Below are 15,544 nucleotides of genomic sequence, written 5' to 3'. Positions count from 1 at the left end.
AATGTTTGATGATAATAAATACAATCATATAAACAGAGGGAACACTTAATAAATACGCGTTTATATCGGTAAAAGAATTTTTATTTAAATGTGTAAGACTGGTGTAAATCAACTACTGGCAAAAAAGTTTGCGTATCCAATAACCACAATAATAATTCATCATTTAACCCTCTCCTATAGATATGTGATTCAATTCTCACAACTAATGGAGTTTGGAGTCTCATTTTTATAAGCATCATTTTTCACGTTTACGTCATTTGGTTATTTTTTTACAATAAGACACGATTATAAAATTTAATTCTAAATTTATTAAAATTAATAAAAGAAATATATTTACAACATCTTTAAAACTAACAGAGTATTAAATTGCATTACGCGAAAGCTGGTAATCGAGTAATAGAAGTCAGGGACCTGAAGAGTTGGTGGCGACACAGCCTACATACGAAATGCATTTGATGGCAAGCCAATAATTTAAACCAATAAATAAATAACTCCCTTATTTCTTAGCACACCTTATACCATAATATTAAAAGAATAAGTTGCACAATTGAACTCGTAGTCTTAGTTTCGGAGCCGTTAGCCTGCGTCGATTGCTCCTCAAACTCCATCTGATTCATTTTATTGTTATTTAATTTTTCAGTAACTTGCCTCTGTTCTTCTAGTTCATTTCTCTCAAACTGTGCAGTTTTAGTGTCACGTTTTGTTCGCGATTGTTCATCGGTGTCTAAATCTTCCTCGTACTCTTCCAAATCTTCATCTTCGTTGTTTTTATCTGAGTTACTTTTTATAGTTTTTTCTTTTATTTCACTTCCTTCTGCTTCCAAGTCTTCAAGTTTATGAGAAGGATTTACCAACTTTAAATGAGTTGTCCGAGTATCCTTGAAACTGGATATTGGTGCACTTGCTCCGTCTCTTCTTATATGTTCCATTACTTGTGGCGGTATTTCACCCAAAAATGGGCCAAACTGTGGTGTTTTTAACAGCAATTCTGTATTGGCTGGTAATTTTGCTGAAAAAAGTTTCACGGGGGTTTTATTAACATCTGGTATACTAGTTAAAGTATCTGCGGAAACTGTTTTTCCATCATATGTTGTAAACGTTTGATCATTAGATAGCTTTTGTGAGTGTTCCTTTGGTATTTTAGGATCTGGTGGTAAATAACTTGGTCTGATTCTATCTGACTCCATTATTAAATCAGATCCAACTTCTTTTTCTATATTTTTTTTACTGAATAAAGCATTTAGTTCAGACTCTGTCTTCACATAAACTGGATGTGGCCTATCTTCTTTGGCGTGATTTTTTGGAAATATTTCTTTTGTTTTATCGTTAGTTGAGAGTAGATGATCCGGAGGAGATGGAATGAACATGGGTTCAAAAGTTTCTGTCATTTTGTCGCTCGGATATGCATGGTTGGTGTTGATGTATTGTGGTGATTCTTCATAGTCTTCTTCAACGTCAGTATCTTCACGTCTATTAGCATTGCCTTCATATTCTGCAATTTTATCTTCGCTTGCCATTAGAGGTTCCCTTATTATGGGTTTGAAACCACTTTCAATTACTATGGAATCGGGTTTGAATCCAGTATTTAGGGCAGGAGGGAAAGATGTGTCTGTAGATTGACCAATGAAATCAGAAGATTTAACATCATGTTGTGAAGAATGTGGTTGTTCTACAACTTTAACTTGAGTTACAGTTGGTTGGTGATATTCAGGTTCAAGGGTTGAAGGAGGCCCGTTTTGCTGGGTTATTAATGCAATATGTTGGTCCAGTGACATCGGGTGGTCCATAGGCTTACCAAGTATTATTTGTCCGGGTTTCGTGAAATATGTTTGTTGTGTGCTCTGCTGTGGTACTGCGTCATTAGATGAGCCAGGCAATGTTATCTGACTTTTAACAACTTGATTTGCTATTATGTCTGTGCGGCCTAAGCTTAAAGTTTGACTTTGAGATGGCACGGGCACATTGTGGCTAGGTTTGCCCATTATAACCGACTGTGCTAAGTTATTTGTCGGTTTTTGTGCAGGTTTCGGCCCCTGTTGAAAGAAAGCCTTATGTGGGTGAAGCGGTGGCATGGCTTTCATTGGAGGAATATTCGGCATTTGTGTCTGTCTATTTCCATTCATTGGTGGTCTGGTATTAGGGTACTTGTTTGGTTTTTTGGGAACTCCATGAGATATATGTGGATTTGGCATTGGTAACGGATAACCTGTATTGCTTTTTGGGTAGGCGGGATAAGGCCTACGTAGTTTAATTTCAGGTGGAGCGGGACGCCTATATGGTGGTCGCATATTTCCCATTGGTTTGTTTTGTAAGTTTGGTCGCATAACAGCATGAAGTGTTTGCGGTTTTTGGTTCGGAGGCAACATAAAAGTTTCAGGGACTTTGCTGGTTTCAATGACATACTCATCACCTCTTATCGGTAATTCTGAAGCAAAGCTTTCCTTAACATCTTCATATACTTGATATTGTTGTGGGGTTAGTGGATTAGTGGAGTTTTTCTGGAGATCGCCATTCATTGTTTCTTCTAAACTCTCCACTGCTTCTATAACATCTTTAATTTGTCCATGAGATATTGGCAATTCATACTCGTGTCCGTTTGTATATAATTTTCTATCAGGTTCAGGGTAAATTTCTCCTTTGAGACCGCCTTCACCATTTTTACTACTGAAATCGTTATAATTTTGTTTCGTATTGATTATTTTTTCGAATTTCTTGCGATGATCAAAAAAGCTAGAATCCGGTTTTATGCGACTCTGTACCTGTATCGACTCTTCACTAAGCAGATCTGTTGGCAGCGCTACGCTCTCTACAACCCGACTCTCCTCAGCTTCAGTGGCATCACACTCATCAACAATATTTATTTTCCAACCAAGATGTCTGTGTGTGAAACACTGAAAATATTAATAAATGTTAATAAAATGATACAATATCTAATTAATTTTATACAATTGTCACCATCTATAGAACCTCATGCGAAAGAAGATTTGAAGAGCTGAAACAGAAAAAGGATGGATTATATACAGAAAGGATATCAATTCAATATGAGACCAGAATGGTTTAGAGAACTGATAATTTGATAAACATGATATAGTTAAAAAGTGTTAGAGTATACAGTGAAATAGAAATTAGACAAATGCGTGACACCATTGTAATGTAATGGTACCTGATAGTATACAGTATCCGGTGTACTCTTGTCTGGGATCCAAGTGACTACACCCGGGTTTCCTTCTTCACAAACAAGTGTAAGAGACCGCTGGTAGGCCCCGAAACTGGGATACTCATCGGCACTAGGACCTTCTGAATCCGGGGTCCAGTTGCAAAGGCGACCCACGCCGGTAGGTATTAGATCACCGCTGCGCGTGCGACGTACTCCCGCATATATTTCAACGCCCTACAGGAGATAAATTGTATTAATTGACTTATTCGTAGTAATTTAATTACCGAAATAATTTATTAAAAGTGAGAAGTGTAATAATAAAATAAAACAAAATCTCATACCTTCTTCTCCGCGTCGTTTTTGTGGAAATACCCTCCGACAGGGTCATTGGTGATGTAAAATGGATGAAAGCGCGCCGGCTCGGCTGAGTTAGAGCCTCCCTCCACAACAAAAGTATACTTTTTGCCTCTCACAAGAGTCAGTTCTGGTATCAGTAGACCGTTAATGTACCACGATATACCCCATCCGACATGGCCTAGAATGTAATGCGTTTGCAAAATAAAGAAGGCAAAATATACCAAAATTTATAGTATTATAAAATTACCAATCTCTGTGATAGAATATTAACGTAATAAAACTTGACGAAACATACCCGTAATAGCGGAGTACCCCTGTTTGCCACCTGTAGGTCCCATTTGAGCGTAAAAAACACCATCTGGTGGTTCATAGCATTCTATTCCGGGGATTTCCCAGGGGACAGACTTGGCTACTGACGCAGGAGGAGGAACTGGATTTGGCTTGATGACAGCCTAAACAATACAAGTATAATACAAGCTACTTATAATTTTTCTGTAGAGTTGGATGTAAAAACACATACATAGAACATCTTCTATGTAGCTATGTAAAATAATTTAATACAGTTTAGCAACGTTCCAAATAATTAAACTAAAAATAAATAATGTTGAATTTCATAGTGTAAAATTTCTCATTCCTGAATAGTTAATAATAAGGAGAAAACCGACCTGAGAGCTGGTTTCCCGGTCAGGCTCCTGGAGCCTAGTGGTAGGTGAAGCAAGCTGGGGTGAACCGTCTTCTTCCCCTTCTGGCATTGGACAGTTCCATAAGGGAGCTCGACCGAACTCCAAAAACTTGTCGCCCTGTAATGTGTGTAATATCGTAGCAAACACATTTAGAGCTAAATTACTTCTCTTATAATATGAATCTACGAAAATAATCACATTTGTTTCATCTTTAACTGTAAAATATTATCGTAATTACTTAATAAACATTCCAAAAAGTATAGCGTGTAAAAGTATAACTTTCTTCATAATGAAGAAATATACTATAATTCCATGTACCTACTTATAAGATACTGTATAATGATCTAAGATTAACAAACCTTAGTAAAGTATTGATGGTAGGAAACCTGGCCCTTCGAGTTGATTGGTCCAATAGCCCAGATAATCGGTTGCGAGGCGTTTGTAAATATAGGCAAGTCTAGTTTATCGGAAGCCCGTAGAGGTCGCTGGTATGTCACTATCGAGTACCCGTTGACTAGTGCCGCATTCAGAAGACGGATGGAGCCTGTGTGTGGCTATTAAAATACGATTAAATTCATATAATTTTTTTTATATAATAGTTAAAGTTATAATAAGTTCGATCGATCGATCGATTCGATCAGCTGTGCACTAAAGGGCTTTCTGTCTATTTGTGCGTTTAACACTAAGGAAAACATCGTGAGGAAACCGGCATGCTTTGTCGAGTCGACGGTGTGTGTCAGGTACAGATCACACAATTGCTTATTATAATGATCACGGAACATATACAGAAATCTGAGGCCTAGACTTAAATGGCTCGTCAGACCTGTCCTCGGGACATGGCGACGCCGGCTAAAGAGTTATCAAAGCGTACGTTCCATATTCTAATTTGTTCCAGACACAATCTCGTCTTGAGCTCTGTCAAATCAAATTCAATCAGAAAAAAATGTCGGCATCTGAAACTAGTCGCCAATTTATCTGACAAAAACAAAAGTAGACTTGAGTTTTAAAAAAAAGGACAAAGTTTCGGTCAACCTTTCAAACGACGCGCCTGATTAATTTGACCCATAACTTTTGACATGGAGACATTAATTTTCCTTATCAAACTAACTTAGGTAGATTGAGGAACCGTCACGTGCCATTAGCGAGGTCCCGAGCACACAAGATCCAATATCAATATAATATTATGGTTTAATTCAATCGAGGCAAGAGCCGAGATTATTATCGACTAGGAATATTTAGCTGCGAGGTACACCTTAACTTAATTTGACAGCCATCGTTATTGAATTACATCACAAAATTATAAGCCCTATATGTTAAGTCTTAAGGCAGTCCTTGGTATGATGTTATACGTATAATTATGTTTATTGTTGCGTCACAGGGTATAAAGTTAAGTATAACCTACGTCGTAGCTCATAATGTCGCTATTCTACGAATATGTTCGGAAGTAAACCGCATGAACTGAATATTGTTTTAGATTAGGTGAAGTATTCATAAGTCGTTTTAATTAAATTAAACTTAGTTTGTAGATGTCTTCGTACCGCGTATTGAAGTTGACTTTGGTTTAAACAGCTACAACTATTTATTTGCTTCGATTTACTAAATCTAAGTTTAAATGAACTCTTTAAATTGCTGTGTTGAAGACAGGAACAATATGGAATATAATTCTGATGTCTGCGTAAGTCAATTAGGGAAAATTGTAAATGCTATGTTACAATTTTTACCTTTAAAAACGTCTGTTTCGCCGCGAGTCGAACCTATCACAGCTTTTGTCAGCCCTACTTAATAACGATCTAGCTTACTTCAAATACTACATCTGGACAAGATCCGTGTCTACCAGCGCATTGGCTCTTGGCCTCGAGGAAGTAATCGTCAGCATAGCCCTTTAGCGTTTCCTTGTCGATCCAAGTCACACCAACATCGCCGCCAATCATTTGGGACTTTTCTGGATGGCCCGAAATACCGAACGACATGTATTCACCGTCCTCTGAAATTTAATGATAAATAATTAGTTTTCAATTAAATTAGAGAATATTGGTAAAAATTTGGCCAAATCTCAACACGTCGTTACCAAGCAAAAATATTTTTTCCCAGAATCCCTTTCGTGACTTCCCAAAAAACGCAGTGTATTAACAAAATGCATTATATGTCTGCGTCTAATTGGTTTGTTTAAAAAAGGAACTATAAACCCAAAATCTCCAAATTATACCTGTGCGTTTTCAAGTACCATACATAAAGATATGTTATGTTTAAATTTTTATTCTTTACCTAGTTTAGCGACGAGTTGTATGACGACACTGTCCCCAGCGACCGCCCACCTCACTTCGAATGCCAGGTCATCATATAATACTTCACAGTTCAGCTTTGACTAAAAAAAAACATATAGATTATAGGGTTTGCATTATTATTTTTATTTATTATAGCCAAAACGAAGTTTTATTTATAATACCTTATAAATATGTTAAATTAGTAAAAAACATACAAGCAATTCGACTGGAATAAAATCAATGGATTAATGTTTATGTGTTTAAGACATTCTGGCAAACAGTATACCTCAGTCTTTATTTACTAATCAAATCTTGATTCAATGCTGAATGAATCGACAGACATAATAGTAAAAGTATTTTTCGATAACAAGTAATTCTTATTAAATATAATTTCAAGTAAGAAAGGATCATTAATTTATTATTACTAGGCACCTAAATATGAAATTACGTAAGCGCTCTCGACATTTCGCTTTATTACTGAACTGTCAATAAGTCTACGAAGTGTTCTAAATAGATATACGTAGACACGTAACCTGGTTATATGTTACAAAGGCGGCCAATTTGCCTCGGGCCGGTGGAACCTCAATTTGAGGTAATAACTATCTGGCGACAGGTTTTCTAGTTCACGCCGTTACCATAGTTACGACTCTCTTCGAACGTCTACCGACTGCTCAAACCACCTTCATTAATTTGTGGTTTAATTATTAATGAAAAGCAAATACAGGTATTTAAAGTCCTTATATTTATTTTGGTAATTTTCTGTGTATGTTTTTTGTGGTTTGTGTAATTTTGATATGTAAGAAAGAAACATAAATATTAATTAAAAAGCAATAACTATCCTGTCCAATAAAACTAATTTTCACGTCTTCACAACATTTTTAAATAACTAAAACTATTGTTAGTTACTGAATATAGCTATTTCAATTTTAAGTTAAATCCATACATATAACTAACTAAATAATCCCATTATAATTTTTAATGTTAAAGTTACTTAAATAAGGTTTGTTTGAAATAAAATACCGGTAGTGGGTTAATTTTCTGTCACTATTTACCTACGAGCTTTTCAGTTATATAACATACACAATAGCTATAATAAAAACCCCAAAATGAATACCCTAAAAAGCAATTAATTTTATCCAAAATTTTGCTAATGCGAAAATCACCGCTGGGCCATTTCATTTTGAAAATTAATGTTTTTGTTGTTACATTACTTTATTTTTACTTGTAGGAGAATTTAAAAACGGATAAATCTTTAAATAACTGTGTAGTAATAATAATATTAATATTTTTTTAATTTAAACTCTCATTGTATGTAAACATAACTACATGAATTTTAATGTATAGGATATGAATGCATACGAACACCGAAAGAATGTCCTCGGTTTAAATACAATATAAATCAAAATATAATTTAAGAATGCAAATTTGAAGTTTAGTATGAGACAGATATTGGTTCGTTTTATGGCGTAAAGTTATTCATGAGGGTGATTCGGGTCACTTTGGGTCACCGGGTCTCCGCAATGCGTACAGAACCTATAACTCAGTCCTTTATTACGTTTCTCAATGTTTTCCACTTCTTAGAAAAGAAATTGTAAACCTCTGAATTAAAGTAAAGATCCCATATACAAACAATTCTTAATAATTAGTTAATCTGATGGCATTAGCACTATAAACAGAATACTAATGGCGGATATCAATAAAATACAATTTAGACGTAGTAAATTAAGATTAAAATAGCTATAGAGACACTTTTCGAAATAATTCTTGATACAAATCTAGTTACGAAATGATAGTAGAAAGATAAATAAAAAGTATGAATAAATCTAATTCAGTTTTTCTAGAAAGCACTATTTGAAAGCCGGGTATAATAAAACTACAGTCGTTGCCAATTCGCTTTGGAGTTATACATTATATAGAGTTTCTATTGTGTGCGACCACTGCCCTACATGCTCACTTATTTATTCTTAAGCCCACACTATGACAATGTAGATAATTGTTTCGCAAATGAAGTGTTTGGCATGCATCGTATATTTCATAGTTTTTATTACTATTAGTATTTGAGTTTTGACTCGTAATTTTTTTTTTACTTCAGAATGAGCGTTATTTATTAAACGTGTATTTTTACGCACTTTGTAAGTGCATTTCGCTTAAAGTACTTAATAGTTCATCATCATTCATCAATTAAAACTATATTTATAACAACATTACTTATCGCTATCATCATCATCAGAAATCCGAAGTTTCTGATATAATATTTGAACTGTTGGCAAAATTAAAAACAAATCCTTAAATTATGCAAACAAACGATCTCGGCTTGCTTCAATTTAAACTATCTAAAACTTCTTTCTTAAACTAGAAAATAGGTTTCAAAGTATTTTTCAAAGAGAAGTTTCTTTATAATTCTTGAGAAACAATTTATCGTGTTTTCATGAAGCATTAAATGTAATGGATAGAAATGAAACGCGATGTGCGCGCCAAGCTTTATTGCTATGAGTATTTATCGTTTATTATATAAATTTACAAACTATAGTATAAAATGTAGAAAAATAGTAACAACTTACAGTTATTTGATATCACAAAGAGTACAGTTGTCTTTACATTCACATACCATGAACGCATACGTTTTCTTTGTAATACGACATACATAAGTCATTTGTATGTTTCAAGACTTAACAAACAATTAATTATCGGAGATAAATTCTACTAACCGCTATTATGTAAACTTTGAAATGCAATATGAAATGGACCCAATGGTTTCACGTGCATGCAACTTCATCAATCATTAAATGATTACGGAATATTGTTAGCAATGTTTTCTCATGAACATTTGATGAAGCGAACATCTCTATAATTTATGACTTAATAGAGCAATCACTGTGCGGCTTACAAACTCACTAGACCTCACACGGCTATAATCATAATAATTAACATCAGAACATAATGTTATCCACATGTAAGCCGTGCAGCATTCAATGCCTATATAGTATAGGCAATTATCTCGAGATATTATATTATTCCAAACTAATAATATAGCGCAGCACGTTTACCTTATTTGCATGTTTGTGAAGTTTTAAAGAATAATTTTAAAGCCAAATAAAAAAAAGGCAAACTTATTTTATGTTTAATGTCATGTTACATAAGCCTTCGGTTTACGAATAAGTCGTGTAGAATTAATTTCTTCAACACGACATAACTTTTTACTAAATCAAAATATTTTCGTAGGAATATAAAAAAAGATCTCCACGTAAGAGCATCTGTACTCAACTTCAAAATAGCCTTTTTACGAAGGCACTTGAAAGTTTTACGACTATCCTAAAATAATATGTTATTAGATACAACTATTATATCACTCTATACTGGCAGTACAATGTATGCGGTAACTGTTTTTCATAACACTATACCGTAAACATTATGTATGTAATTCTATCAAAAGTTAACGCACTTCACAATTTCAAGGATAAGAAGGCAAGACTATCACGATCTTTAATCAATTAGTTACGCTGACAAGTAGATTCATACATAGAACCTCATTGCATAGGTGAACGCATCGCTAGTATCGGATGGGACGGGACGAGCGAGGTCAGTTGGTGAGAGGAGAAGGGCGGTTAGGCAACGCCAGCCGGTGGGGTTACAGAGACCTCCCAAACGGGTCAAGGTCAAATCTGTAGTCCTGACCAGCGCTTATAGGCACCCCTTGATAGTGTTGGGTAAGCCGAGCCTGCTCCACATTGCCATTTTGTACATAAAGAGGACTATGAGGAGCACTTCGTAAATCAAATTCTCTTTGTTGTCGCAATAACTCGAAGTACTGAGCCTGAAGAGCCCTGCGTCTCTGTTCGTTATAATACTGCTCAGATAATAACTCTTGCGTTGCCGGATGCAATAATGTAAATGTCTGACGCTCAATTTCAACTTCGTACTTTTTTGTATCTTCTTGGTGTGAGGTTGTGTCAGAATGAGAAGGTTTCTGGACTTCAACTGGTTTTTCAGTGGTATCATATTGTTCTTTATTCTCTGTGGGTTTCTTGGGGTCTTGTGCAATTACATATTGATCAGCACGACGTTGTAGATGTGAGGGTGCAGGGGAATGGTCTAAAAGAGGAAGTGCAGCACCAAGCCGGGAGGGACGGTAGGTCGTGGCTTCGAGGCGGGCTATAGGCCGAGTTCCACGTGCCTTGGTCTCGCGGGGGGTACTCGCCGACAGCTGCTTGTTGCGGCTCTGCAACAGGAAACTCCGCTCAAGACAGGATATATGGATGAGATGAGGAAAGGAGGTGATAGATGGACATTAGTTGCTAACCGAACGGTTTTACCGAACTAATCAGCATGAGGCAAATGATGTTCTACGTCATTTGCTTAAAAATTATTTTATAATTTAAAAATCAACAAACAACTGCGCCGTTCTTATTTGAAACCTAAATTGTGCGTCTCGAATTGACGTTGAATAAATAAAGTAAATACAATGAAGCTAAAACAACACGCGGTTACAAAACATTTGCTTACAGAATCTCGAGGAATTGATTAAAGAGGCTGTTTAACGCTCTCGAGTGTCGAGTGTCGGTGCGAGGTGTCGGCGGCCGCAAAACTAATTGGAGATGTTTATTCGATTACCTAACAAAATTTGCTTCGATATTGAGAAATAGTCATGTTTCGCAAATATAAATATAAAGGTTGAATATAAACTATTCAAAGCCAAGTTGTCTAATAGAACCGACGTGAGAGAATGAATTACACAAATGAACCCGTTGGCCTTAATCTAACGTTCAATTAATATCCCACTTCTATTGATGCAAAAACTGCTCAACATTCAATAAAAACTTATAACCTTTTGTCTGCGGTTTTGTAAGCAGTCTCGGTCGTCCTCGGAATAAAAGAATTCTTACAGTATCCAAATTTAAATGCTACGTTTCCTTATATAAGATAGGTGTTGAAAAATGCATATAACTTGTGCTCTTTATTTATCCAACATCAAGTCTGGACAGATTATTAATATACAAGAATACATATAATATATGGCATGTAGCATTCTTCTTAAGATATCGAAAGCAAAATCTTAAACAACAGATTATAAATACATAAAGGATGTCGTATTACTGCTTGAAGACCTTTTTATCTAGACAAGACTTGATCTATATTCTAGATTCACCCAGCTGACGAGTGCTACGTAATGTTATGGTAACGACAAACATCTCATAAGACCTGTGAGTGAAACTCGTTAAAGGAAAACACGTTGCACTTTTCTCGGCGAAATTTCACCAAATCTTTTGCTATTCATAGAAAAATCACGTATGGTTCACAATTTTAAAGATATCGATAGTGTCCCCTTATTATAGATGAGACTTAGCACTATTTTTTTATATACACCTGCTATGTTAATATATCTCCTGTGATACACAGTACGTAGTTCGATTTTTCGTCAATAACAGGTATAGTTGTTTCGATTCGAAAGAACGGAAATCTAATATACAGTTATGAATTTGTGTCTGCCACATTCTCCACTAAGGAATAAAATTTATACAATTATATAACTATATCACTTTACATAAGTGATCATAGAAAAATACTAAAGTGAAAAATTGGAAACTTAAAATTAAGTTTTAAATGAACCTATGAAATCTAATAAATTCCATTTTTTGACACGATGCGCGTTTAATGTTGTTACGAGTTCATAGTATTGTCTGTGTTGTTACGTAATGTGGAACTTGCTCCATATTGTATGAAGACAATTGCAACGAAGCAATTTGCCCAGGGAGAGGGGGTAGATGTAAAGTTTTTATGTAAGGAACATTTGGCCTCCGCGCCTTTATAGTAAAGCCGATCATATACGAGGAATACCAAAAAAAAACATTTGACTAAGACATAATTTAAAAGTTTATTTGTTTTTGTAACTTTTATTTAAAGTAATTATGAGTTGATAAAATGCTTACCAAAGTCTCATAGTTTTATCCCAAAGCTTAATTGAGATTTGTTTTGATTTATTATTTCCTTAAATTAAAATAGTAAAAAATGACGACACATTGTTTCATATTGTTTTTAAGAATAATATAAATTTATTAGGAAGCAATCTGAAGGTTTTTAGCGTACATAGTAAAATTAATTTTTGTATATAGCTTGTAAGGCAGAATAAAACAACTGTATCATTAGAATAATTATCACATTTAATGTGTTAATTTATGTATATACTGACACATAGATGGTAAAAATATTCGTATCTAGGACTGTACTTCAAAATATCAATTATGGTAAAGTTAGCCTATTCGTTTGTAAAAGGCCTAACGTCGAGATTATTGGAGCAGCTCCAAACGGTCCGGCCTCTTCGACGCTGTTCATTTCGTGTTTCGAGTACACTCCTCACCACTTCAAAGAAGTCCTAATTAGAGCATTGAACACTAGACACGACAGTTTTAAGACAGACTTACAAAATCTAAAATCCTCTGTCACAAATAATAATATAAGACTTCGGATACTAGATACTTGTACCCATGATTGTATTAGAACAACCAAATTTTAAGGTTCTATCCTCTATATGAGGCCAGCTTCCTCTAAACCTGATGCTAAGTGATGGATGGTGAGTATTATATAGAGTGCATATACAAAGTATATGCTACCCACAATTTTGTTATTTTCTTTTTATTATTAATATTAAACTGGCTATATTATATTCCTACTACTAAAAGTATTTGCTCCGAGGCCAAAGACGCCCTTAGCCATATCCTAACTAAATCCAATTTCACGGCTGGCTCCACGCCCAACTTGACGTTAGCATGTAACTGTCAAGACCACGGTTACAAATTTAATACAAAAATAAGCATTTTTTGCAAAAACATCAAGGCTCATTTAGTATAAAATGAAAATTAATTTACTTATTACTTTCAGCTTTCTAAACTTTTCTAAAAACTCTTTTGAGATTTTTTTAACACCATATTCATCGCCATACCACAACAAGAGATGTTCAATAGCCTACAATATGAATATTTCAAATCATCACTGTACCGTCATGCGTGAGCTTAAAATAATTTTATCAAATATACTAAAATATCCAAATGCGAAACCAAAAACTGAGCCACTAATACAAATGTAAATAATAAATCACGCTCTATAAAAGCAACCGCGTCTAAGCCTGCAATCCATTAATTTGCTAATATAGTATTGTTTGTGGTGAATTAATATATCGTGTTCGATTGCCGAGACGTAATATATGCGTTTACCCTTGGCCCACTTCTGTTCATTAATTATTAGTTATGTTAACCTGCAGACGTGAAAAAGCTTAGAATCAACCGTACAACTATTTTTTTAGGGTTTTCAATCAAATATTTTTCTATAAACCTGCGCGATTTTCGCATTTTTTCAAATGCCTTTGAGATTATCAGTACAATCGGTTCCTATTATATACCGTATTTATTACAAGAAAGCTAAATAAATCTAATAATCTTGTTCTAATATAACTGTTTCTTTATTATCAGGGTAGTTTGCTTTAGACAGGCCCCTTAATAATTTGTATTCCATTTTACGTACTTGTTTGTGTATTTTCATATTTTTTTTCTGAAAGTTTTTATATTCACAGTGATCTTTTAGTTAGTAAGATGTTGTACAAACCTGTGGTGATACACCAAGCATCTTCAGGCTAGGCGGGACGTTGGAAAGGACGGCACGCGGCAGGGTCACGTGGGCAAAGTTTACAGTAAAAGCCTCGCACCAGATCGCAAAGTGTCCGATGTCAAATACAGTCAGCTCCTACAGAATAACAAAAATCTAAATAATCGCGCACATTTATTTAAGAGTGAAGAACAGACAATGGTGTTGTTATGATATTGAAACCAAGCGTTACCCGATCTTCCCAGCATCGTCGTATCTAAATAAATCATATTTTCTCTCATTCACTTCTACATATATAACCTTATTGGATATCCAAACGAGTAAACAAAACCAACTTAAATCCAACATGATATGAATAACGTTTAACACATACCCCTGGTAACGTTAACACAATGGTCTTCTTGTCATATTTTCGAAGTGGCGTCTCTTTCCCATTTTCGTCTGGAATTCGGATCCCCTCCGGAGATGGCTTGTCGCCACGTCCTACCCAGAACTTTGCATCTGTTGACAATTTATTAATTAATTTAATATTATCCAAACAAACTTTAGCCCATTTTTTTCATTATAATTATAGGTAAACCTTATTTTCATCATTACCTTATAAAGCTATTTTCACTTATTTAATTCCCGTTTGTGCTCCGCTTACACGGTGAAATATAATGTTAAATAATTATTACGTGTGGTAAAATTGTATATACTTTATATACAATTTTACTTCGGAAGCTCTACGAATAACGTTATCATTTAATGCACAGCAATATTCATTATAGATCATTGAAATGAATAGCATTGATATCGCAATTGTTTCAATCCCAACATCAGGGCGGGATGAAATTCAATATGAAGCCGCGATAAGACCTCTCCCCCTTCCCCCTATCAGGGTACACCCCGATATCCGGATAATGTACATTACCCGGTCACACATAGGATTCCTTTTATTGCATCGATTCGTGAATCAAATGATAATTTGCTCTATCCGGTTTGATCGGGGATTTAAGATCATTGCGTTCGTTTCTATTGAGACAAACTGATATTTATTTTTAAATATTGTCTGGTGAAAGCATTGAAAAGTATAATGTTCAAATTATATTTAGTTAAACTGCGGCCTCCACTTATAACTATTATATATAAAGCACAGATCTACGTCAGTCCTCCAGGACTTTATTTGTAACTAAATCGATAGAAACATATATGTCGTTGACTAAGTTTCCTGGTTTTATTAAAGTAAATGTTTTACATGGTACATCAACGTATAGTTCATAACTAAAATATTGGATAAGAAATTACTTCTATAGAAATCGACCATTCAGCAAAACGTCAGTTATGAGCGGAGATTACCGCTTGCAAAAATTTGCTCAACAAAAAGAACTTTCTACTAAATTATTTTTATAATAAGTGATATTGAAAAACAACTTATATAATTATTTTAATTAAAAAGTATAATTCTTTTCTTCATACTTCTTGTATACGTTAATGTCAAAAGTACA

The 15,544-nt window shown here is 34.7% G+C and overlaps 1 protein-coding gene across 4 annotated transcripts in view; it reads right to left on the bottom strand.

Moving 5' to 3' along the window:
- Nucleotides 1–294: 294 nt before the first annotated feature.
- LOC123720284 (protein Skeletor, isoforms B/C) overlaps nt 295–15,544 on the bottom strand; it is a 38,722-nt gene continuing 23,472 nt past the window's right edge. For 2 of the 4 annotated variants that reach the window (XM_045676833.1, XM_045676841.1), the window contains exons 8-17: nt 14,431–14,558; nt 14,058–14,195; nt 6,463–6,562; nt 5,997–6,181; nt 4,557–4,751; nt 4,180–4,314; nt 3,810–3,966; nt 3,499–3,692; nt 3,164–3,391; nt 295–2,891 (exon numbers count right to left, since the gene is read on the bottom strand). In XM_045676833.1, the coding sequence (XP_045532789.1) occupies nt 504–2,891; nt 3,164–3,391; nt 3,499–3,692; nt 3,810–3,966; nt 4,180–4,314; nt 4,557–4,751; nt 5,997–6,181; nt 6,463–6,562; nt 14,058–14,195; nt 14,431–14,558 (3,848 nt within the window). In that variant the 3' untranslated portion in view covers nt 295–503. Of the gene's footprint in view, nt 2,892–3,163; nt 3,392–3,498; nt 3,693–3,809; nt 3,967–4,179; nt 4,315–4,556; nt 4,752–5,996; nt 6,182–6,462; nt 6,563–8,904; nt 10,681–14,057; nt 14,196–14,430; nt 14,559–15,544 lie in introns of those variants that run through there. The other 2 variants (XM_045676848.1, XM_045676856.1) reach the window with 2 other exon arrangements.

This window comes from Pieris brassicae, chromosome 1 (assembly GCF_905147105.1).
Source record: "Pieris brassicae chromosome 1, ilPieBrab1.1, whole genome shotgun sequence".
Lineage (NCBI taxonomy): Eukaryota > Metazoa > Arthropoda > Insecta > Lepidoptera > Pieridae > Pieris > Pieris brassicae.
The sequence above is the reverse complement of the archived record's forward strand: the minus strand, read 5'-3'. Positions and strand labels throughout refer to the sequence as shown.